General features: G+C 39.0%; 1 protein-coding gene and 1 long non-coding RNA gene across 2 annotated transcripts in view; both read right to left on the reverse strand.

Annotated features, from left to right (window-relative positions):
- The window catches only part of LOC122177185, a 41,685-nt gene extending 29,678 nt beyond the window's left edge, over window positions 1-12,007 (reverse strand). Inside the window, exon 1 of the long non-coding RNA XR_006177970.1 lies at window positions 10,650-12,007. This is a non-coding gene — a long non-coding RNA (uncharacterized LOC122177185). The remainder of the gene's footprint in view (window positions 1-10,649) is intronic.
- A 54-nt stretch (window positions 12,008-12,061) lies between these two features.
- DIRAS2 (DIRAS family GTPase 2) lies at window positions 12,062-22,570 on the reverse strand. Its single transcript, XM_042866249.1, has 2 exons — window positions 22,279-22,570; window positions 12,062-13,646 (listed from the first exon to the last, which is right to left on the reverse strand). The coding sequence occupies exon 2, from the start codon at window positions 13,605-13,607 to the stop codon at window positions 13,008-13,010; it is 600 nt and encodes a 199-aa protein (XP_042722183.1). The 5' UTR covers window positions 13,608-13,646; window positions 22,279-22,570; the 3' UTR covers window positions 12,062-13,007.
- Between the last annotated feature and the right edge of the window lie 3,212 nt (window positions 22,571-25,782).

The raw sequence follows: 25,782 nt of genomic DNA on the forward strand, positions 1-25,782 counted from the left end.
TCATTTTCCTGACCTTGAGTTCTGCAAATGTTTTCTGCTTTGGGGTTTACATATAAATTTGGAACATGATCTGACTGCCTATCCTTCAGATAAGCAGAAAACTACTGCAATGTATATTAGAAAATGTCTGTAGCACTTCCAAACAGAAATCTTCGTATTTAAATACAGAAATAAAATGAAACATAAATATTCTTTTGCCTCTCTCTGAGTGCCAATCATACCCAACATAATATGCAGGAAGTTACACATGTTCCATGTATTCCAAGGAAATGATGGAGGACTTTTCCTTTCTTCTGAAGTCTTATTGCCTTTAAATCTGTACATAGGCAACTATTGTTATAGTAGAAATACTACTTTTTAATGGTAAACTTACTTCTAAAGATGCTAGGTAGTTGTATTTTATAGCTTACTAATTAAATAAGCCGTGGAAAATGAATTTTAACATGAATGGGTAATTAATTTTTGCATCCTAGCATCTATAACTGTATGTAAGACAAAAAAGAAAAAAAATTGGTAGTAACATAAGTGGTTTTTAACTTTCAGCATTATATGCTATATTAAAGTAGACTCCAGCAACGTAGCATTCATCTGAAAGGATCATATTACATGTTACATATTACAGAAGACATGAACTGTGATGAACCAACCCAAACACTGTTAAGATTTGCATTTCCCAAGTTCACCAGGAATATTTATTTAAATGAAAGAGAAAGAAACTAATGCAAATCCAGTCAGTTAAATAAAATATTTAATTTGCCAGCAAAGTTTAAAGAAAAAAAAATTGTATTGATGTCTTCAAATTCCATTGGGATTTTCCCTGTAAACATACTTCCCCTTCCTAGAATGTTTAAAGGTGGCAATGAAGAAAATTTTAAATAAAGATTGCTTTCAGAAAAATCTAAGCCACCAATGTGATAAACCTTTTTGATAGACAGTCAATCCTCTTGAATGACTATTTTTGGCATTTCCTCTGGGTTGGCTGTTTTTTTTTCCCCTGTGAATCTGTCATGATTAATCTTCCTCTGAGATTGCTTGCTATAGTAATCATGTTCCCCACATGACAATAAAGTAATGCATAGAGTACTAAGATTCTTACTCAACAATGCTGTCATTTTCTCATACAGCAAATCTCCCATCATTTTTTGTGACAAAAACACTTGTCCTTCATAAAATTACCAAAGCCAGGCTATCTTTATACATATCTGGAATTACAAAAGAAAACAAATAAAATCATGAACCAATGAAAAGAAATATAAAAAATGCAATTAAACAAGGATCTCTTCACCTAGTCTGCTGTCACAAGCTTTCTCATGGGAATTTTTGTTCTACATCACAGTAACTATGTCCATTGTCTGGAAAAGTTCCTAATCATTCTGCTAAGATTTGAAATATATATCCTAGTATTTCAGCAGGTCAGGGAGGTGATCCTGCCCCTTAGCTCTGTTCTGGTGAGGCCTCACCTGGAGGATTGCATCCAGATGTGGAGTCCTCAGTCCTCAGAGAGACATGGACCTATTGGAGCATGTCCAGAGGAGGGCTACAGAAATTATCCAAGAGATGGAACACCTCTCCTATGAGGACAGGCTGAGAGAGCAAGGGTAGTTCAGCCTGGAGAAGGCTCCTGGGAGACCTCCTGGGAGAGTAGTTTTTCAGTGTCTAAAGGGGAACTGTAAGAAAGAAGACTGACTCTTTAGCAGGGTTTGTGGTGATTGGACAGGAGGCAATGGTTTTAAACTTAAAGAGGGGATATTTCAACAGGAAATAAGGAAATGTTTTTTAAGATAAGGGTGGTGAGGTACAGGAATAGGCTGCATAGAGATGTGGTGGAAGACCTATCCCTGGAGACATTCAAAGTCAGGATAGATGGAGAAGAAAGAAAAAATAAAAATAAATTATCACAAAGTGATCATAAACAAAAACCAATGATGTTTAGAAATCTAAGTAGTGTAAATAAATCAAATATTATACATCAGCAATTCCTACAGGCTTGCAAGTACAATTTTTTCTCTATTTTTACAAGGAGTTAATTACATATTGATTTGGTCTTCAAGCATGTCTGACTCCACTACAGAGAAAGCACTAAACTATCACACCAGACTTGAGTTAAGATTGTTTACTGGTTTGTAATGACTAAGTGTTTGTGTGAGGTTTTGCCTTGTGTTAATGTGTGGGCATTAATGTGTGGGCACATGTCCTCAGCAGGACACTGAGTGCCACACAGCAGTTTGCTCACTCCACCCTCAGTGAGATGGGGGACAAAATATAAAAGAAATGTTCAAGAACTTGTGGTCTGAAATAAGAACACTTTAATAAGGCGTGAAAGAAAAAAAGAAAAAATAAAGAGCAGAAAAAATGACAACCAAAAGAATAATCAAAGCAAGAGATAAGCAGTGTAATTTCTTCCAACATTTCAACTGATGCACAGTCAGTCCCCTAACAGTGGCTACCCAGCCTGGCCAACTCGCCCTTTAGGCATCCATGTTACTGAATATTGCTTTGGCCAGTTTGGAACACTTGTCCTGGTTTTGTCCCCTCCTAGCTCCTTATGCACCCCATTGCTGGCAGAGAGGACACTCAAGAGCCTGAAATGTCTTTGCTTTAATGTAGATACTACTCAGCAGCTGAAACATCAGCTGTTTTATTTGACCCTGGAGAATTGTGAAATGTAAGAATTAGAATCAAGGGAGTAAAATCTGATGTGTTAAAAACAAAAAACAAAAAAACCCCACAGATTTTCACTGCATGTTATGAACTTGAAAAGGATGATAGATTTTGAAAAAAATGACAGCTATATTATTGGAGAATGTTAAAAGTAAATAGAGAAATGAACTTTTCATTTCATATATTCCCTAAGTCTCCTGCGTATTATAGAAGAAAAAATGCAAAAGATTTCCCAAAAGTCCACGACCGTACCTTACAGGTTTATGGAAGTGCAAGGTCCTGCATTCATAGTGACAGTCCCAAACACAGATTCTGGTTGGGTGGAGAATGGCTTGAGAGCAGTCCTGAGAAGAAGGATTTGGGGGTGTCAGTTGATGAGAGACTCAACATGAGCTGACACTGTGCTTGCAGCCCAGAAGGCCAACTCTATCCTGTATTGCACCAAGGGAAGCATGACCAGCAAGTTGAGGGAGGTGATTCTGCCCCTGCATTGAGACAGGACATGGAGCTGTTGGAGCAGTTCCAGAGGAGAGCTGTGAAGATTTCAGAGGGCTGGAGCACCTCCCCTACGAGGAGAGAGTGGGAGAGCTGGGGCTCTTCAGCCTGGAAAAGAGAAGGCTCAAAAGAGATCTTATAGCGACCTTCCAGTACCTGAAGGGGGCCTACAGGAAAGATGGGGAGGAACTTTTTATAAGGGCATGTAGTGATTGGAAAAGGGAAAATGACTTTAAACTGGAAGAGGGCATATTTAGACTAGATATTAGGAGGAAATTCTTTACTGTGAGAATGGTAATACACTGGAACAGATTGCCCAGAGAGTTTGTGAATGCTACGTCCCTAAAGGGATTCAAAGCCAGGCCGGATGGGGCTTTCAGAAAGCTGGTCTGGTAGATGGTGTCCCTGTCTATATCAGGGGGGTTGGAACAAGATGATATAGGGTGTTCCTTCCAACCCAAACCATTCTATGATTTTGTGATTCTATGATTCTCCGCAACACTTCAGAATCTCCAAATCTGTAGTTTGCTAGAACATCAACTCCCAAATACATCATTCATGGAAAGAAACTGGAAAATATAGAAACAATTTCATTCTTAACTGAATTGGGATTGAGTTTGGCCTCTGGCTTTCAGAAAAAAAGCGGAATTTGCACATACGTCAATGTATTTGAAAGTTAAAATACAAGCTCGAACTGTTCCTATTCAAGCTTCTGCTTTGCGTTCTAAAATACCATTCTACTAACATTTCAAAATATAAAACATATCTGTGTGGGAAATGACTCATACTGTCTCTACAAAATGACTTAATTTTCCTTGGAACTTCAAATTCTAATTGCCACTGAATGCACTTTAAAAATCTCTCGCTGAAAACAGGCCTAATATGGAAATTTCTTTTCTAATTTACAAGATTCAGTAGAATTGCATTACATTCAAGTTTTAAGGAAACATAGATAACAGACTGAAGACATCATAACAGTAAAGGCAATACAGTTATAACAACTATCTTGCATTTAAAAATGCATTATCTCATACGCTTGTATGGTGTAGAATAGTATGCTTTCTGGATTGCAGTGTAATACAGATTTTTGTAAACTAGTTTATATGAGAAGTTTAGAATAGTGCTGTGTAGCCTAAATGACCCAAAGTTTTTAATAAGTTAACTTCTAAATATGCAGATCTGTGGTTGAGGACAGCTATGGAGGCCATGCAGAGAAGTTGAAGTATATTTTATTCAGGTCACATCTTTTTTGAACCTCCTCACAACACCTTGTTTACGCACAATATATAAATCCTCCCTATTCCACTTGGGTAACATATCATATATGCCTGTCCCAGATCATGTGCTGGACTAGATTCATCAGGGGAAGAAAGAGCAGAGCTCTGAACAATCTGGTTTGATCAGGGTGTACAAGAAGTAAATATTTCACTTAAATAAATGTTTATTCTTTACCTGTTATTTGTTGACCAGGTGTGTTTTCAGCTGGTAAATTATTTCTGTGTAAGGCCTTTGAACCTGCCCCTGCTGAGGTTCCTGTTAAATCACACTGCCTGTACATAAAATAAATGCAGGCTTCAAGCTTGAGCACCTCTGATGTGACCTTCACAGCATAGGCAGTGCCTGCCAGGGCACAAGGAACCATGTGTGCTTCCTGTCTCTTCTGTCTACCCACAGCAGGGAATATTGCGGCTGCTGCCCATCTCAGGGCATTGCTGACCCCAGGTCTGCTCCCATCTGTCTGAACCTTTCTTTGTTTCTGGCTCAAAGCTTGCTTTCTGAGGCATTTCTTGCTATAAGACTCTGACTTATCTAGGAGATGAGAGATGGGTGTGGCAGTTGGCATCACTGTGTGATTTTATATTTGAAAGCATTTCTTTGGAGCTGTTTGCCTTTGGAATCGAGTGCCCAGGACTGTTTACTGGTGGAAGATCTGGCCTGTGACCAAGTACCCCAGCTTGCTATGGGAGATTGGGGAATTGATACCATTGTATGCTGTGAAGGCAAGATACAAGATGGAACCTCCATGCTTCCTCTTATCTGCTGGCAAAGCCTGGAAGATGGGAACAAAAGGAGTTCCTGCTAAGATCCAAAAGCCAGAAGCAGTCACTTCAAAAGGAGCTGACTCGACCACTTTGGACTTATAAATAAGTTTTTACTGCCGTTAGAAAGGGGTCATCGCCATCGTCATCATCAACTGAACAACAGTGACCGACGACCCACTTCTCCTGAAGACCAGCGACTGAACTACAAACTATGCAGGACCCATGGTGGTGATTATCTCCGTCTTGCTTCCTACAGACACCCTTGCTTTTATTTTCTATCTTTTCTATCACCCGTCTTCCCTTCCCTATCTCCCTAAACAACTAGGATTTGTAATAAGTGGGACAGGCTAACATTTGACCTGTTGTGTCTTAATCTTGCCATTGGGTATACATGTATTAAAAGAATCTCTCACTCCTATAAATTGGAGTGAGGCACCACCCGCTCTCCCCTCCCTTCACACAACACTGCACATGTAGCAGCAGCTGCTTCTAGAGGAGGGAAAAAGCACTTGGATGTTACTGACAGTTGTCTTCTTGCTTTGCTTCTCCCCTCTGTAAACTATTTCCAGCACTCAGGAAGTGCTGTGGTGAATGCAACTGTAGCGTGGTGAGTGCAGCCTCTCTGACCGCTCTTCCCAGGGAGAGGAGGGGCAGGGACAGAGTAGCCAGAGACACTACCGCTTCTTTTCCCTACTCTTTGAGCAATAAAATTCTGCGTTTTCATCTGTCTTCAATGATATTTTTCAGCTCTGTGATCTGGGCATACTTTAAGTACTACTGCATAACTGTTTTCCACATGAAGATAGAGAGTTACTTTATCCCTCTGATCACTGGACTTGTTAAGTAACTGCAAACTTTGTTAGTGGTTAATCAAAGAAAATGATGATCTGTTCTACAGGAATGTCTTGTCAGTTTTTGTAAAGTGGCATTCAGCTTTGGCGATTAGAAAAGCAAAGACTGAAACAAACTCAGATTTGAGTTTGAAAAGAAACAGAGAGCCACTATGCCAAATATATCTTTGACAGCAAAAGAGGAAGGCAGAATTTCAGACTGTTTAATTTACTCAGAACAATTTTTTTGATTGTTGATATTGACTTCTGCTTACTCTGAATTTTGTATCCTAATAGATTTTCTCACAAGGATAACTATAATTATATGCATATAATTATATACATATTTCACTTTTTTCTTTCCTTCTTTATTTCATCATTTTCTTCCTACATTTTACCACTGAAAACACACTAATCCATTTTCCCTCCACACTCAACATCCACAGTCACACCACAGTCTGCCTGTAATCATGCCTTTTTCTGCTTCTAAATATGCTCTTCCAGAGCAATAAATTTTATTCTCACTGTAAAAATAGGCTTTTCCAAGGCTTGTGGAAAGAAAGGACCTTACTGTAAGGTTATCATGGCTATGAACTCATACAGAAGAACATCTGTCTCTTTTCATATAGCAGGAAAAGAGGACTGACAGAGGCCTTCTCTTTCTTGTTGTCAGCTTCTCAGCTGAGGTGACCATATAGTCACTTCACAGCTTTTTGCAGATTTTTTTCATAGGCACCTGTGTGCATAACAGGGAGAAGGGCTGTGTGCCCTGCTGAACATCCAACTAAAGTCATCTACCTGGACTTGTGCAAAGCATTTGACACTGTCCCTTGTGACTGCTGTCAACAGTTTACAGGCTGATTTGGCCCTATTTTGTCTAGTGGAGAGGAGGGATCCACGAATCCTCAAGTCTGGAAAGGGGAAAACAGGGGATAAAGGGTGGATACATAGATGGACCCCAAAACAAAACAGCAGTGATGATCTGAGGAGAAACAAACTAATTTACTGTATCAGATATCGGAATGCAAGATAATGCACTATAATACAATATAATACAATATAATTAGAATTGGAGCTAATAAATCAAATATAATGAGAGAAAGTGTCTGAAAACTGAAGGCCTTACACTAATGCTGAGATGATATGTGCAGTTGGGTTGAGCAGCAGGGAGGAGAGCCTGGTCTAGTGACCTTGCCAGGGGGTTCATCTCCTCTCTGAACACAGAGTGCTCTGGGGTATGTAGTTCTTCTCTTCTCGGACAGGCACCTGGAACTGGAGCATTAACTCTTTAACTCCCAGCGCACTACATGATGTTATGATGTGGAATATTGATAGCCAAAAATAGTAAAACCATGACGTTTCACCCCTTGTTCCACATCACTGCATCATGCTTAACATATACTAACAAAAAACAATAATTAATATGCATTGAACATACACACACATAAATATATGTATACATGGAGTTACTGACTGCACTCCCCCAACATCAAATCTCCTTGTGGTACACACTGAATGTCCCAATTTTTCTGCATCATCCATCAAGTGGACCTAAATCCCTGAGCAAAAACAGTTCCACAAAGAGGTCTGCCCTTTCCAGAAGCTGGAAGAACCCAATCCACTTTTCCCAACATGCTTTTTACATGTACCACAGGGACCTTATCTCCCTCTGCAGTATGTAGGGATCTGGATTGGATAGGGCCATTTTGATTGACTGATCCTCTATTGTTGCCCAACCAGGTGGCTTCTTTCAAATGCTTCTCTCAGTGCTTAAATGTTCCTCCACCCATTGCTTTCAACATGCTTTTCAACAACCCATTCAATCTTACCAAAGGCTGGTGCATGATAGGGGACCAAGCTAATTGACAGCAGGAACTGAACAAAATAAGGATAGGAAAAATCACAGGCAAAGGCTCTTCTCAACATCACTGAGCAAAAGCAGGTATATATTAGAGTGACTAGCAGCTTGATACTCTCTCCATCTCTGCCTAAAAATGAATGAAAATGATTTTCTTCTTCTTACAGAAAAAATATTTTTTATACCTCATCTGCTTTTTCTACTAAAATGAATACAGTGGCAGCTTATATGTGACAGACACTCTCATCCACAGCTTTCATGGCACTGGGATAAAACAGCATTTGTAGGATCCATTTTGGATGATTTCTTAGTGTCTGAATAAGGCATAAGTAGATCTGACCAAAAAACAAATGACCCTCTGTGGTTCAGTTCCATTATGACTTCATGGTAGGTCCATTATGGCTCATTAAAAAAGAAGCACTTGAGCAAAGTAACCTACATGAAACCTTATATTATCCTGGTTTGTTTAAAGCCGAGTCTGCATCCTTCACAAGATGTATCCAGGTCCATGTTTTCAAAGATGTTTTATGTTCTGCACTTCCTCTGATTTCAACATGAGTTAAGTTGAACTTTACAGAATCACAAAATAGTACAGGTTGGAAGGGATCTTTAGAGATCATTGGGTCCAACACCCCCTGCTAAAAGCAGGTTCCCTACAGCAGGTCACATAGGTGGGCATCCAGATTGGTCTTGAATATCTCTGCAGGCTGAACAGTCCTAGGTCTCTCAGTATTTCCTTGCAAAGGAGATACTCCAGGCTCCTAACTGTCGCTCTGAATTAGACTCTTTCTAGGAGATGATGAAGATGTGGAACAAGACATTATTTCCCCATGCTGTGTGTACTGGTATACAGGCACTTCAAGAAAGCAGAGGGTGAAGATATCCCTAGAGGGGTGAAAGATTTCCTGTAGGCATATCTTGAGGTTCTTGAGGCGGCTAGTCTTCTGGCTTTTGTAATTGGAGGCAGTTAAAGAACATTTGTTACTCTTATGGCTGTCCTAAATCCTTCTCCATTTGATTGCAATGCCATGAGCGTTGCCATCATGGACCCTGCCCCCTAAGTCCTTCAGTTTAAAGTGTGCCTCACTAGGTTAGCCAGCTTGTCGCCTCTTCTGAACAGGTGGAATCCACCGCACCCTACAGGATATTAATAGAAGATCCCACTATAGTAAAAATAAAAACTCTCAGAGTGGCACCAGCACTTTGGGTACCATTCTCTACATTAAATAAACATTTGAATTAATTAGAGAACATATATATGAGGTAGTGAGATGCCAGTGACCTACAGGGTTCATACGTACTCAAAACTTTGAATGTTAAAAGGAACAAATTGTAAACAATGAAAGAAAAAACTCAGAGGCAAGAAAACTGTGTAATTCTTGTAGTGCTGATGTGAACAAATTGATGGACAAATACCTACAAAGCAGTTATGTTGTGCAAATTCCTGCACTAACATAGAACAACCAGTGTAGCAGGGTATGCCATGTCAGTATCAGGGTATGCTCCGTGAATGATGATGTATATGACAAAAGAAAGGAATAGTAGAATTTTTTTGAAATTTACACTAAATCCTCAATATTTCAATGTTTAAAATGCCTACAAAAGTGCCTATGTATTCAAGTTTATTTGTTGATTCCTCTCTTTGCTGAGTATGAATTATGGTTACATACAAAAACTATCAATTTCATTTATCCAATGAGCTGTAATCCTTGTTTTTTTATTATTATTATTATTATTTTTTTTTATGTGCCATAGTAGAAAATTTTGTGAAAACATCAGGCATTTGGTAGAAACGAAGTAGCAGAAGCACAAGCACTAAATCACTTTGAACTTAAAGATGCTTTGTCTCACCATAATAAAGGAAGAGTAAATGTCAAGTAAGACAATATTGTTCTACTGCTTAGGACTTTTTAGGACTCAGATTAGTATAGGTGCAGACGTTAGGACATTAGCTAACATGCCCGACTCTATTTTGTTTTAGGGTATTTTCTTTCCCATTTTTAGAAATAGTATGGTTAATATACTTAGGAAACAAACACAATACAGAAAAATGTTCCCAAACTACATTTTCATTTAAAACTTTATTTCTTATGTTTAGAACATTACTGGAAACAAAGAAGCTTGTAGGCACAAACAACTTAATATCCACAGTTTTTGAATAAAATATTTGCTAATGAAATCACAGTGACTCATTTTCATGAAAACTACATAATTTTATACGTTTTATATACATACAAAAGTCATGTGTTGTAAAGACTTATTTTGTCTAAACATTTGGGTGCTAAAATCCACTGCAGATCTTACATTTTAAATGTCATATCTCTTCTGTATGTTTTAAAATAGATTATTATATGAATATCACATCCCCGAAGAAAACAAACTTCTAATAAAGCTGTGTATTTTCCTCATATTTTTTCCCGAATTAGAGAGAGAAAAAGAAAAAGATAAGTAATAACACAACAAATATATAATCTAGGAGTACAAACCAGAATAAAAATGCAAGGGTAAAAATAGGTCTGTGTTCCATGAGCAATACTGCTTCTCTACTGGCCTTGGTTTGACACTTGTAAGTCTACAAAACAGTACATGGCCCATTATGTAACAGGAGAAGAATTAACTGGGAATTAGCAGAAATAGTCCTTAAATGTAATAATAACTGGCAACTACTTGGTATATTTCCTGGTTATACATACACTTTTTTCTTTCTATGAGGCACATTCAAAAAAAAGCCAAAATCCAAATTTCAGTATGCAATGTACTTACAGTCATAACATTTTGAGTCTAATTCAGATCTCCTGTATTCTACTTCTGCAAGGTTCTTCATCATACAAATAATTCCTCCAGTTAAAGTAGTAATTCTAAAAGGACTGTTTCTTTACATAGCCTTGTCTTCTTTCTGCTTCTATAGTTACTCCATGCTGACCACTTAGGAGTGGACCAAGCACAGTGCCAGTAGGCACCAGTCTGTTAATGTCAGTGGGAGGTCTCTGTAATGTTAATCCCTCTGTATGACTCACCACTCCCGAGTGTGGTCGATCTTTTGACTTTCCAGTTCTGCTAGTGGATTCCAGTGCAGTGAAGATATGTATATCTGCTTACAAACAGAGTATATGTATAAACATGTAGAAAATACGTACTAAAGGTAGTTTTGCATCCCTGATCTGAAATAGTGTTTGATTTACTGGCACACTAAGAAGAAGATACACTCAGCCATATAAGCTATACCGAGCTTCTTTATATATTTTGGAAACTAAGAATCTGAAGAGGCAGTCTGAGCAAAGGCAGACAGCACTTGAGTGGGACTGGAGAGATCTGCTTTTCTTCCTGAGTCTGTCACTGCTGGGTAATTTATGAGCTCTTCTTCTCTTTGTGCCTCAGATTCACAACCTGCAAATTTAAGGTAATGATTCTGTCTTTTGTATAAAGTGCTTTGGAATTAATGGAGAATACGTACTGCTTAAGAGGGAAATTTATTGCTAAGGAAGAGCCTTAGCCTTTTTTCTTTCTTCACTTTTCTAATGAAAAAAACACAAAAACTGTCTTCTTTGAAATCAGTAGGAGGTTTACACTTGATAATAATGCTGCCAGAACCTTTTCTGAGTGAATGACAGAAATTCTGCTCGTTTAGAGACAGCATTAACAGCAATTCTTGCTCAAAGACATGTAACTATCACCCTACCTATGAAATGCCTACACTTTAGTAGATAGAAGATAAGCAGCAGCTTTGAGAGCAACAAGGTAGCAATTTTCAATGTAAATGCTGTATTTGAATAGCTCTAAGACATTCATAATACAACAGCATGCGTATTAATAATACTAGTACTAGACTGCATTTTCCTATACTATGATTTTGACACAGAAGTTTCCTAAAAATATGTTTTATTTTAATATGTCAAAGCAGTTTGTAAAGTACAAATTGTCATTTATACAGTTCTTGTGTGTCCTCTAAGAAATGTATGTGCTTCTTCTATATTTGATGTTATTTGCTATCAATAGGAAACAAACTTTAATCACTTCTAATTTTTTTTTTTTTTTTTTTTTTTTAAGAAAAAGCTTGAAGAGATATCCAGCAAAACTCATATTTTGGACATTTATCCCCTTCAAAATGTTTTACAGTATCCCATGACAGAGCAGTTGAACGATCTTCCCTTCCCTTCCCTTCCCTTCCCTTCCCTTCCCTAAGGGAATAAGTTTTACTCAGCTAATCTGATAAACAGAGTAAAACCTTCCTGTTACTACACCCCTCTCCAGCAGCAGCATGTGTTCAATAGTCCTCTGGTTCATTCACAAGTCATGCTGTCTGTTCACTTATCCGTCAGAACTGCTTGAAGTCAGCCTTTCCCACAAAGGCCTTTGTGGGTGACTCTCCATCCAGTCCTCCCTGAAGAAGTAATCTGTTGCCATATACACACTGTTTTTATATTTCCTGATGCTCCTCAACAGCAAGCATCTTCTCCTCTGAAATACCTTGGGGTCAAGAATTCCTGGATTGATGAGTACAGAGGAGATGAATCTCCACTTATCCTGCAGAGGCTGGCTTTTCATCATCTTTATTTCAAACACTGTATCATACAGGAAGGGCATCTCATGCTCGGGGAGGTAGAGAAAATCTCCACTTCTTTTAAGTGTGCTTCCTTTTGGTGAGAAATCGATTATTTGGCATATCTGAGATTATTACTTTATTCAAACTACTTAAGCAGTCAGAACTGAAAATTGCACAGAACAGTTTGTCCACATCACTCTTGATAACTTTATCCAGCATGCAGTTACATGCCCTAGCATAAGCATTTGCCTTTTTTTTTCTAGCATTATACAGTACTTTCCACTGTAGTTACATGAGAATATAAATATAATGATTTGATTACTAAGCCTTCCACAATATGCTCCACGTGATTTTTCTTATCCTGAATTTTTCGCTGGTATCTAGAGAGCATGATTCTTTCAATTGTTGACTGTTTTGATAGTAACAACAGTAACTCTTCTTTTTTTTCAAATTCCAAGTATTTGTTTTAAAACAGATATCAATCAGTACGATCTGTTCTGGTTGTTTGCTGTGTATAGGCTTTACATGGGTAATATCAGAAAGGCGAGAATGCATGACAGACTCCTGTCAGTGCAATTTCACATGATTACACATTTGCCCTTCAGCTTCTCTTTCCTTTTCTGCTGCTTGCTTTTTTTACCATCAATTTGTAAACTCACAGTCCTGCGTTTCTCTAAGTTCAAAAGCTCTTGGAATAACTCCTTCACATTGTGGTTCAGCTTGGCAGAGGTCTCCATGAACGCACATTTCCACTTCTTGGCCATAGCTTCTCCTTCACTGCTTTCTACCTCTCTGTTTTGGTTCTCATCATTTTTGTTTCCCACCAGCATTATTGGAATGCTTTCTGTATCACCTTTAATCTGACATATTTGTTCATAGATTGGTTTAAGTTCCTCCAAAGACTGTCGGCTGGTGATGGAGTAAACCAAAATGAAAGCATGTCCTTTAGAAATAGAAAGACGTTGCATGGCTGGAAATTGATGGCTCCCTGTAGTGTCAGTTATCTGCAAAGTGCATATGCTTTTATCACAACTGATCACCTGCCGGTAGGTGTCTTCAATGGTGGGGATGTAGCTCTCTCTGAAAGTGCCTTTCACAAATCTCAACACCAAAGAACTTTTGCCAACTCCTCCAGCCCCAAACACAACAACCCTGTAATCATTGCTTTGCTCCGGCATGTTTCTCAGTGTGTCTGTTGTTCAGCTAGAGGGGAAAATCTAGGAAAGGAAATAGCAAAAAATAAAGATATTAATGCAGCTAACTTCAGTAATTTGAATTTATCTTTCCCAGTATGAGAAATAAACACGGTAGAAGTGATGTTATGCATGTTGCAGAGTTACAGTTTGGCCTGGGTAAGTAATAATTGAATATCTTCATCACTTATTTAAAATGAGCATTGTGATTTTAAGTTATATTCCTACTGGAATAACATTACCAAAGCAAAAAACTACATATGGGAACTGGTATTTCATCATGGCCATCCTGAACAAACTGAGCAGAAGTGAGACTGAACTCTTTTTTATTCCAAAAAGTGTCTCAAATCATTGTTAAAACAGACTGCTAGATATGTGTATGACAGTCAGAGAATCACTGAATCATTAAGATTGGAAAAGATCACTAAGATCACCTAGTTCATCTATTAGACCATTACTCTGAACATGCTATCTCTTCGGCAGCTAGGGAATTAATTTCCATTGCCCCTAGACAACACAACTTCATGACTTGTAAAATGTATCTGCAGATTAGCTGGAGTACTGCATCCAGATCTGGGGCCCCAAATATGGGAAAGATGTGAAGCTGTTGGAGAGGGTCTGGCGGAGGGTCACAAAGATGACAGAGGGCTACAGCACCTCCCCTATGAAGACAGGCTGAGGGAGCTGAGCTTGTTCAGCCTGGAAAAAAGAAGGCTGTGAGGAGACTTCATTGAAGCCTTCCAGTATTTAAAAGGGGATTATAAAAAGGAGGGGAATCAATTTTTTTCAAGGGTAGGCAGTGATAGGTCAAGGGGGAATGGTTTTAAGCTCAAGGAGGGATGTCAGGGTGAAGTTCTTTACAGAAAGTGTGGTGAGAGGCTGGAACAGCTGCCTACAGAGGTTGCAGATGCTCTGTTCCTGGAGATATATTCCAGACCAGGTTGGATGGGGCCCCGGGCAACCTGGCCTAGTACCAGATCTGGTGGTTGGTGGCCCTGCCTGTGGCAGGGGGGTTGGAACTTGGTCATCCTTGGACTCCCTTCCAATCCAAGCCATTCCATGATTCTGTGATTCTGTTTCTTCGCCTTTCTGCCCATTGTATTTATGACTTGCCTCTTATGTTTGTATTTGAGGCATTAATAATATATTAATTCTCTATCACTCCAGAAGAGACAGAGAGACAGAGTTCTTGCATAATAAATACCTTCAAAAAGTTCTGAAAAATGAACTGACTTGTATACTTCCCCCTACAGTAAAATTAGGTTAGAATATCAGGCAAGAATACAGACAGAACATTAGAATCCAACGGGGAGCCCACCTACAGGAAGGGTCGTAAGGAGCATCCAGTGAACTACAGACCTTTCAGCCTCTGTATCAGGGAAAGTCATGATTCAGATTGTCTTGAGTACAGTCACATGGCATGTGGAGGACACCTAGGTATCAGGCACAGCCACCATGTGTTCATTAGAGAGGTCTTGATTAACTAACGTCATCTGCTTCAATTATCAGGGGATCCTGCTGTGGATGAGGGAAAAACTCTTGACATAGTCTACCTAGACTTCAGCAAAGCCTTTGACACTGTCCCACAGTATTCTCCTGAGGAAGCTGGCAGCTTAAGTCCTGGGCAGGTACTTACTTTGCTGTGCAAAAAACCAGCTGGAGGGCTGGGCCCAGAAAGTGATGGTGAATGGAGTTAAATTCACCTGGCGGCCACTCATGAGTTGTGTTCCCCAGGAGTTGGTACTGAGGCCTGTCCTGTTCAATGTCTTTATTGATGGTCTGGGTGAGGCTATTTATGCTCCCTCTGTAAGTTTGTAGATGGCACCAAGCTGCAGGGAAATGCCAGTCTGCCTGGGAGTAGGAAGGCCCTTTAGAGGGATCTGGACTGGCTGCATTGTGGGGCTGAGATCAGGGAGATGAAGTTCAAAAGGATCAAGTGCTGGGTCCTGCACTCTGATTACAAAAACCCCAAGCAGCACTACAAGCTTGGGGCAGATTGGTTGGAAACCTTTGTGCAGGAAAACAATTTGGGGTATTAGTTGTCAATCAGTTGAGCATGAGTAGCAGTGTGCCCAGATGGCATCCTAGATTGTATCAGAAACAGTTGGCAGCAGGAGGAGCAGGGAGGTTATCATCCTTCCGTACTCAGCACTAATGAGGCCACACCTTGAGTACTGTGTTGAGTTTCAGTCCTCTCAGTCTTCTGAGTTTCGTCTCAAAAAAGACACTGAGGTTGAGGTGTGTGTCCAGAGAAGGGTGACGAAGCTGGTGAGAGGTCTGGAACACAAGTCTTACGAGGAGTGGCTGAGGGAGCTGGGATTGTTGTTTGGAGGAGACTGAAGAGAGACCTTAAAGCTGTCTATAACTACCTGAAAGGAGATTGTGGTGAGGTGGAAGCTGAACTCTTCTCCCAGGTATCTATCAACTGAATGAGAGGGATGTGCTACGGGATTTTTAGGTTAGGTATTAAGAAAAAAACTGTCTTAGAAAGAGCAGTCAAGTATTGTAACAGGCTGCCCAGAGAGCTGATGGAGTTATCATCCCAGGAGGCATTCAAGAAACATGTAGATTTAGTGCTTAGTGGGTGTAGTGGTAATGGATTGATGGTTGGACTTTTAGAGATCTTTTCCAACCTCAGTGGTTTGATGACTCTATGATCATATAAGCCATTGCTGCTGGTAAAATTCTTCTCCTTTTATAATTGAAAGCAGTTAAGAAAAAGATACTCATTACAGATCTGTCACAGTTTTGGTTTTGTTGCAGCGTTTTCACCATGTTGCATTGTTAGAATTCCATCCAAAGACACACTGCAAATTTCTTTGAAACTTTTTGGCTAGATGTTTTAGAGCAGCGCTCATTTCTATAAAAAATCTTATCTAACACTTGTTATCCAGAGCCAGAAACTCTGATCCAGTTCTTGAGCTCTTATGACATTCTACTGAGATGTCAGTTTGATATACAGTACAGCATTTGTCAGATGCTCTGTATTAATTTCCTGAAAGCTCTTCTTCCTCAGGCAAAATCAAATCATCTCATGTCAGTCAGATTTATTTATTTATTTATTCATTCATTAAGCCTAGGGAAACGTTCCTGTATTCTCGTGATCATCATGAAAATCCAATGAAATTTCAGCAGTGCATTTGGTTCAAAACCTTACCTGAATGTAAAACAACAGTCCGTAAGGCTATCTAGTGATGATACCATTTTGCAGTGATACATGATGGAAGGTGGACCCAGCCTCAGTAGAAAATGCTGTTAGAAGTATGGTGGCTTAGAGCATAGTTTATGGAGACAACAAGGGTGAAAAAGATAAGCGGGATGAATGAGGAGAGAAGAAGGCCTCTGAAAGGATTTTGTACATATCTATAGAAAAATATTTCTGTGGGAGTATTATCACAATGTTTGCCAATGAATATAGACTTACAGAATGGGGATTTTATGCTAATGGTATTTCTGTCTTTTAATGCAATACAATATATAATTTGATTCTTTTCTGTTCTTGCTTAGACTTTCTTATCAATGAAAATCTTGGCATATTTGAAAGCTGAACAGCTTCAAAAGGCATTTAAAACAGCTTTTCATTGCAACATGAGGTTGTAGTGCATTTGGAAAGCACTTTTTTATTCCCACGCTGAACAAAGTGTTCTTTGAAAGCATGCTTCCTGATAATCAGCCAGTATAAATTGTGATTTCTTCACTGCAGGAATGTTGTAATGCTTGATTTATGTCAGCTCTGGTTTTTAGGCACACATTGTTCTTGCTATCTTTGTAAGCAGATATGAATATTTTAGTACTGTCGAAGTATTTGTTGAAATGAACGTTAAAAAAATAGATTAAATAAAATTATAGTAAGTAAGACACTATTTACTCATAACTGTTACATAACTTTTTAAATACCTTCCTAAGACAAAATTATAGGGAAACATTTTAGACCATAGCAAAATGAAGTCTTGAAATGCAAAGAAATCAGTTACATAACTTCAAAATAACAATATGCTGCATTTTGTTCAATGTATTTACGCAGTGCCAGAGATCTTTAAGATTTCTTTGGGTCTTCCTCACTTGCATAAACAGAAATGATACCAAATGAAAATTTTACCAAGGGTGCACTGATGTTCTACTGGGTGTCACTTTCCAGTTAGTGTTAGGGTAATCTTAAAATTAAAAAAAAAAAAAAAAAAAAAAAAAAAGAATATCTACACTCAAGGTCTGTTTGAATTCATCTCTACTTCTGGCATGTTAGATACTTCACTTAATTGGAACTACTTTCAGATTTATTTATCTATTGGAGTATTTGGTAAAGCAGTATGTTAATATTTTAAGTGCTTAGAGACAAATGTCATTGAGCAACCTTAGAGACTCTGCATGTATGTAGATAGGTATTTGTTAATTCAACACAGAAATAAAAATGTTGAGAAAACAGCATGGTATTAAATCTCTATGGAACCCATACACTTTTATTTTTCTCCCCATCATAACAACTGGTTTGTTTAGTTTACCATGAATTTAATTAATCTTACTAAAGAAAAAATTACAATTTTATATATTAACTTTTCACCCCGTAATGCCATTGGATAGAGCTGTAGAACTTCTCACTGAAATGTTTCACTCATATGAACATTTGCACAGTTGAAGACTAAGTCTCATCTCTCAGTCTGTTTTTTAAGAGCAGATGCTCTTTATGGGTATGACGTATGACTATACACGCTGTGGTGAACTTCTCTAGATGCCCACTACCCCTCAAAAAGAAACTTATTTTTTTCTGTATCTAACAGAAAGATGTGTGGGCTAAAAGATTTCCTTAATGAAGAAAGTTAGAAAAATACGGGGAAAAAAAAAAATCAAAACAAAAATTTCTCAAGTAAACGTTTGGCTCTAAACACTTTGGGTGCTAATTCCCATATATTATGAGATTCATGATAAAAACATAAGCATATAGAAGTACAAATTGACACACAACACTGTGCATGTTCTTGGAAGACTGTTTCTGTTCAGCAGAAAAAACTGTACAAAGATCAATGGCCCTTTTGCCTTTCCTCCTTAGTCCTCAATTCCCTCACATAAACTTGAGACTATTTAAACACTTCCGTAGAAACAGCATTATCAGAGATGAAGGGTTGATTGACTTGTTAGGGAGTATATAGCTCCTACTGTTGCCTTTTCTTGCCACACATGTAGTGACTGCTGTCTTGACTACTGAGATAGTTCTGATGCTCTTATACAGACTAAGCCACTCCCCATTCAAAACAATGTGGATTAGTTCTAACCAAGGATAACACTGTCTGCTTTTCAGTCCATGCCTTGCATAGTGTGCTGTCCAAAAACACTATCAGTCAATGAAATACATTTTGCAACTGCTAGGCAAGAACTTGTGAATAGATTAATACAGTGGGTTTCAGGACCTGGAAGGATATCTCACAAATGGTTATTTAGTGCAGTTCTGTCGACAGTACGGTTTCAAGTGCTAGGAAGAAGCCTGAGCTTTCACCAGGAATTGTCCACAGATCAAAAACATAGGAAATATTTATATATATTATATATACATATGCTGTAATGTGCATTTTCTTTAACAATTACTTTGCAAATCTGCAGCTCAAAATGTTTACAAAACTGAATACTTTCGTTACTGAAACGTGTTACTTTTAAACAGGAAAGCAATTTCATTTTCATATTAATCATTTTCCCAGGTTTCTGTACTTTCTATTCTGAAGTAAAAAATGCATACCTAGAGAGTATTATACGAGTAGCTTACTTTCAAAAGTCTATGTTTTAAAAATAAAAAATACTTTCTCAGTAACACACATCTGCATTCTAATGTTTGAGCACATAAAGAAAACTGCAATGCGTTTTCTTTGCAGGAATGTATTAGCAATTTGTGTTAGCCAGAATTTGATTACACATAATACCTTTTTAAGAACAAACAAAAGTTGTCAGTCTATATTTTCAGATATTCTGATCTCATAAACGTAAGTCTAACATTCAACTCGAATTTACTCAAGAGGAAGTGCTTCTAACTTCAGTGTGAGTGGAAGAGTATGTTTGTCACACACTGATACCCATTTTTTGACATTTTTGCATTCTTTTTATACTCATATCAAGAATGAAATGCTAATCAGTATTGTTGCTTGTGATGAAAGAAAATGTACACTCTTTCAATTTATACATACAGTGGAATTGTCACATGACCTTTTATCACTGCCTTTGCAACAATAAGATAAATTGTATGTTTTTTTATTTTACTGCAACACGACAAGTGAAGTATTTGCTGATAAAACCTTTGTTTGAGTAGAAACTAAAAAATAACTTCTTGAATAAATTTTCCTTTTTTTTTTTTTTTTGTTTCCTATAAGAAAAACTGTTCATTTGAAAAGGAGAGTAATATAAATGGCCTCATGCTCACATGCCACATGGAAGCTGATTAGTTAGTTATTACAGAATAATTATTGAGATTTACTGCAGCTTGAGAGCAATTCAGTGTAATACCATCCTTTCGATAAAAAACAATACAGAGAAAAAAGTATTTGATTAAAAAGAAAATAAAGTAGAAGAAAAGGGAATATAGAGTTGAATGTGATCATTCTTTTCTGTAAGAGAATCTTTGAGCAAAAATAGTTTTTAATGTGATTTTTTAAAGCCAAGCCTGGGGGAACAGAGTGCACTCTGTCACAATGAAAAGGTGTGTCTTTGATTTTTACATGCGATGATGGGATTTTTACAGGGGCAGATGTATTGGTTAGCATAAAAGTGAAGTTTTCAGTTGAAACTCAAATGAAACTAGGACCACGATTAATAGCAATTTCAGAATCGGCAGTGACAGAATAAATCTTATCCACCTTGGGAGGCTTGCGGGTTTTTTTGATACCGCAGACTGCAGCGCTGGTATAATAATCCACTCGGACAGGAGGAACTTTCTCTCCGAGCTCCAGTCTTCCATAGAGACCTGTTCTGCATTATACGAAGGGGATATCGTTTAGTCTGATAAGTATCAGGGCTTATGTATCTGCTCTAGTGCTAGAGTGGTTCAAACAGAAGTACAGCAAAACCTAGAAGAAAAATGTGCTTGCATTTGGTTTTGTTGTGGGACATGCAGTAACTGTGCCTCCCAGGTGTCTGACCAATTTGCAAAGAGATTTTTCAGTGTAAGCAACTTCCCGTGAATTGCAAGAATGGTATTTGGCATTGAAAGAGACCTTCTAGAATATCAAATCCAATTCACTGCTGTTGCAGGCAACAATTTCATAATCGCTTCCATGACGTTCCATCTGAAAAACATGCAGAACCTCTTCGTAACTTCAACAAAAAAGCAATTTCAGTAGGCTAGTGGTCTAATGGTTTGAAACCATCCATCCTGAGTGTACTCACACCGCATTTATACCCATTTGTTCTTTGCTCTTCACAGGAATGAAGACTGCTGTATATTGAAGCAGTCATTTTCCCAGACTTTCAGTTCCATGGGACCACTGATTTGCAGTTACATATTTGATGTACATATTTCATGTTTGGCTAGCTCTTCACACAAAACCATACAGTTCATAGTCCCTGAACAACGGCACAGATTCTGTTCCACGAGAACGAGGCTCTAAGGCATTTTGTAAGCACAGCTGGGTCCCCCTGCAGGGAGCTCCTGAAACTGGAGTGAAGTCAGAAAAGGGGGAAAAACAACAGCCAAAATAATCATCTGGTCCAGAATTAACCATTTTAGAATGAAAACATTCCAGGTACAATAAAGTATAAACCCTAGCAAAAGTAAAACAGCAATCACTTGTAACAGCTTCATTTATATGAAAAGGCATGTGAGTGCACACATCACATATGTGCAAGTATGTGCATTCATAAACAGGCATTACACATCTACATGTATGATCAATCACACATAAAAACAAGAGATTTGGAAGCTTTTTTTAAAATGAAACTTCTAATCTTATTGCTCAGCCTGAGCTCACCCAGCTGTGGCTGAGGGTTGCAGCATACAGAACACCCCACATTTTACAGGGGAAACACCATAAGGGGAAGTACTGTCATCTCTGAATTCATGTCACTTACTTGAGAATAGCCCTTTATGATTTATTTTCATTCATTCAGCTCAGAACCGCACAATCTACAGAACAAACAAAATATTTTTCATCTGGAAGACGAATGGTGAAAGTTGTGTTTGTTCCAAAGAAACCCACAACATTTTTGTGTTCTTTCCTCACATAAGGAAAAATGTAGCTTCAACATAAAAATATTTTTAATAGAAAATAAAAATAAAATAAAAAATACCCCTCTCTTTACACCATTGTAGTGGCAGTGTATAAGTAGGGCAAAATTCAGTACATTCAGTTTTAACGAAAGGCAGTTAAAAAAAAACCAGAAAGTGATTAAGCTATGACCAGCATCCCAATAAACAGAAAAGCAGTGCTGTTAAACTGGCCAGCATGCATGTTACAGGTTTCTGGCTTCCATATCAGCCCCAGCTTGTAATGTGCCATATTCTGTATCTGTGGTAATGACTTGGATCAGATTTTGCAGTTCTAACTCAAGCAAAACTCTACTGAAATTTTTCCTGAGTGAGAGATGTGGATTTTGGTCTGACAAGGTAAAAGAACCTCTACTCTCCTTGCAAAGCTATGTTAATGGATAAGGCAACGAAGACAAATAACAGAAAGAAAATTACCTGTGAAGGAACAGAAGGCTGCAAAATTTCCTCAGTTTCTGCCTGTCATCACACCAGCTGCTGACCCTTTCTGCTGTGGGTTTTTCTCTACTAGGAAAGGGAACACGTCTCAGTCGCAGCGCTGTCGCTCTGTTCTCTCCTCCTCTGCCTTGAGTCCTGTGATGCCCGTTGCCTGCTGCCTGTCCCAGGCTGCAGCTCTGCACTCTCCCCTGGGTCCAGGTGGGTGCTGCTGTTGGCTGGGCTGCAGCTTCACTCCTGCTTTCTGCTGTTACAGATGCAATAGTTTCATCCTCCGCTGGTGCTGCTGCTTAAATGGCGACTGCACAGCTCATCTAGGCTTTTAACTGCCACCTACTGAGTAACTGTGGAATATGTGTATGGATGCATATGTTACATCGGCTGCAAATTTCTGGCATTCTCCCCAGATGCAGTGCATTTTTACAACTAAACTTCAAATCTTTGAAATATTTAGTAGTTAAAACTGTAGTTTACTTTAATCTTACACTTTTTTTTTTTTTTTCAAGACCACTCCTTTAACTTCAAAAAGCTTATAAAGCCTTTGGTCAAGCTAATCCTCAGTGGGCTTAAATCACATAGCTCCATCCAGATAAGTGGAGCTCTGCTGATTTATATTAGCTGGGAAATTTGTATTTTAGGTCCAATTTTTTTTGCAAAAATACAGTAGAAATGGAGTGCTAAAAGCATGCCTTAAAAGCAGATGCTATACAACAGAGCCCTTCTACATTTCAGTCACTGGAAGCAGAGGAGATAAATTTTCTGTGTGTTTTCCTGAGAGCAGAGTAAAATCATTTTCTTGGGTTTTACAGTCAAATGAAAAGTGAGTAAGCACATTGATTTTTCCAACTTGAAATGCAATTTTTTAATGAAAAATCCGGAGACAAGTTCTAATACCTCCTTTATCTGTTTATATCCAAATCACCTCCTAGCAATGCCCAGAACAACTTTCTCTCTCCAGAGTGGAAGCAGGCTCTACACAATGTCTGCAAATTCCCTCACATGGATCACAGGCTATTCTGTGTGACCAAGGGGTGATGGCACCTCATAGCCTTGTGGCATCACAGTTTCTCTCAGCCTGCACATACAGCTGAGCCAAGCTGCTAGCCTGGTGGGGAAAAGAAGCTGCCCTACAGCGATAGGTGGCATCCAGCACCAGGTATGGCAGTAAGGAGAGTATGATTTTTTATTTGCTTGCTGTTACTGTGGAGGGAACCAAAGGTTGAGCAGTGAGCTCATAACAGCTGGTAGGATTTGTTAAATGCCACTCTTGGTAAAGGGAGGCTTTGTTTTGCTTGTTTTCATGAAACATTCATACATCATGTTAATTGTTTTGTTTGACGCAGAAATGAAAAGGTTTTTCCTTTACATGTGCCTTTTGCAGATGTCTGAGTATTAGGTTGCTGGATGACCTGTCCTTCTAGCCCTGGGGAGTGATTTGTACTGGGTGCAGGTCTGGTATAGACCACCTTTGACCTTTGCTCTGCAGGCCACCAGGCAGCAGGCATGGGCCCAGCCATACCCTAACAGCCATAAGCCTACTGAAGCAGCCTTCCAGCACAGCCCTACCTGAACAATAATCTAACCCTGTGTGCTCTGAGGACTGGCTAATACTGAAAGCAAAAAGTGGAGGTATTGTAAGACTGCAGTTACCGCAACAAAGCAAGGCTTAATCTACAGACTCTGTAATATTAGACAAAAGTTTGGCTTTTTCCTGGTGCTGCCCATGGCAGCACGCATGTAGGATCTTGCTCTGCTTATTCCAGAGTCTACAGTGTGCTTCTGAACTATAAAAAATACATCTTCTCAGTGATCTGCAGGTAGAGGATCTCAGACCTCAGCAAGTATACCCTTACTACCAGTGCATTTTTTAACTTGCCTGAAAAGTGTGAGAAGCATCTGATGAGCACTAGAGTCATAATTTGCAACAACTTTCACTCATTTGATTTACACCACTAGTCAGGGAAATTTTAATTCTTGAATTGTATCCCAAAAAGGCAGATGTTCAAACCTTCAAGACTATGTCTTTTAAAATCCTGATCCTTTCTGAAATACAATTTACGTCAATTGCAACTATCAGCATAGACTGCTGTCATTCTACTAACATGTCCAAAATAAAGAATTCTCTCATTGGCAGACACATCTCTGCTGGTATACACATGCTCCAGTTAAGCAGCTTTCAGTCAGGCTCTCCTCCCACTGCAATCATGGTGAGATTTTTCTGAGCACAAGTGCAGTGCTAAGCTTGCACTGTAAAGCCCTGCAAGGGATATAGGCTGCTGCAGAAGTAATGCTTCCTATTTATTTCTATGGAAATTACAAAAGATATACAGAACACATTACTGCTGTTTGATAGAGCACATTCTTGCTACAAAACACTACTTTTCAGCATAGTCACCAACATTTGCTACACATTTTTGCCTGTGACGAACAAGAGTCTGCAAACTGCACTTCTGAAAATGTGTACCACTGGAGGTGACCCACTGCTGCTGCCACAGCAGTGTCCAATGCTAAGACCTTACTCTAAACTGCAGGGGAACCACTGCAGCAAACTGAGAGAGTCAGTGAGAGGGAGAGTAGCTGGTGTTCTGCCAGGAGCTCCAATGAAGTCCTCCGGGAATGCTGTTCCCCCCTTCCCTCCAACAGCCTGAAATGCCAAAAAAAAGGCAGTCCACGGAACCAGAACATTAACTCTTTAACTCCCACTCCCACCAACAACAAAAATCACAAAACCACAACGTTCCACCCCTTATTCCACATCACTGCATCATGCTTAACATATATCTATACACAAACAAACAGTAATTAACATGCATTATATACACACATATCTGTATACATGGAGTTACTGACTGCATTCCCCCAACATCAAATCTGCTTGTGGTACACATTGAACATCCCACTTTTCTGCATCACCCACCAAGTGGACCCAGGTCCCTGAGCAAAAACAGTACCACAAAGAGGTCTGCCCTTTCCAGAAGCTGGAAGAACCCAATCCACTTTTCCCAACATGCTTTTTACATGTACCACAGGGACCTTATCTCCCTCTGCAGTATGCAGGCATCTGGATTGGATAGGGCCATTTTGATAGACTCATCCTCTGTTGTTGCCCAACCAGGTGGTTTCTTTCAGATGCTTCTCCCAGTGCTTAAATATTCCTCCACCCATTGCTTTCAACATGGTTTTTAACAACCCACATTAACGCTACTAATTGTTCGATCTTACCAGAAACTGGTGCATGATAAGGGATATTATAAATCCACTCAATGCCATGTCCTTTGGCCCATATATTTACAAGTGAATCTTTGAAATGGGTTCCATTATTTGACTCAGTTATTCCTGGAGTGCCATGTAGCCACAGGACTTGTTTCTCCAAACCTAGTATGGTGCTTCGGGTGGTAGCGTGGGGTACTGCGTATGTTTCAAGCCACCCAGTGGTTGCCTCCACTGTGAGTTTGTAGCAAGGTGATACAATCAACCTGCCACGCC

Source organism: Lagopus leucura, unplaced genomic scaffold (genome assembly GCF_019238085.1).
Source record: "Lagopus leucura isolate 7727_CA_CO unplaced genomic scaffold, USGS_WTPT01 Super-Scaffold_810, whole genome shotgun sequence".
Taxonomy (NCBI): Eukaryota; Metazoa; Chordata; class Aves; order Galliformes; family Phasianidae; genus Lagopus; species Lagopus leucura.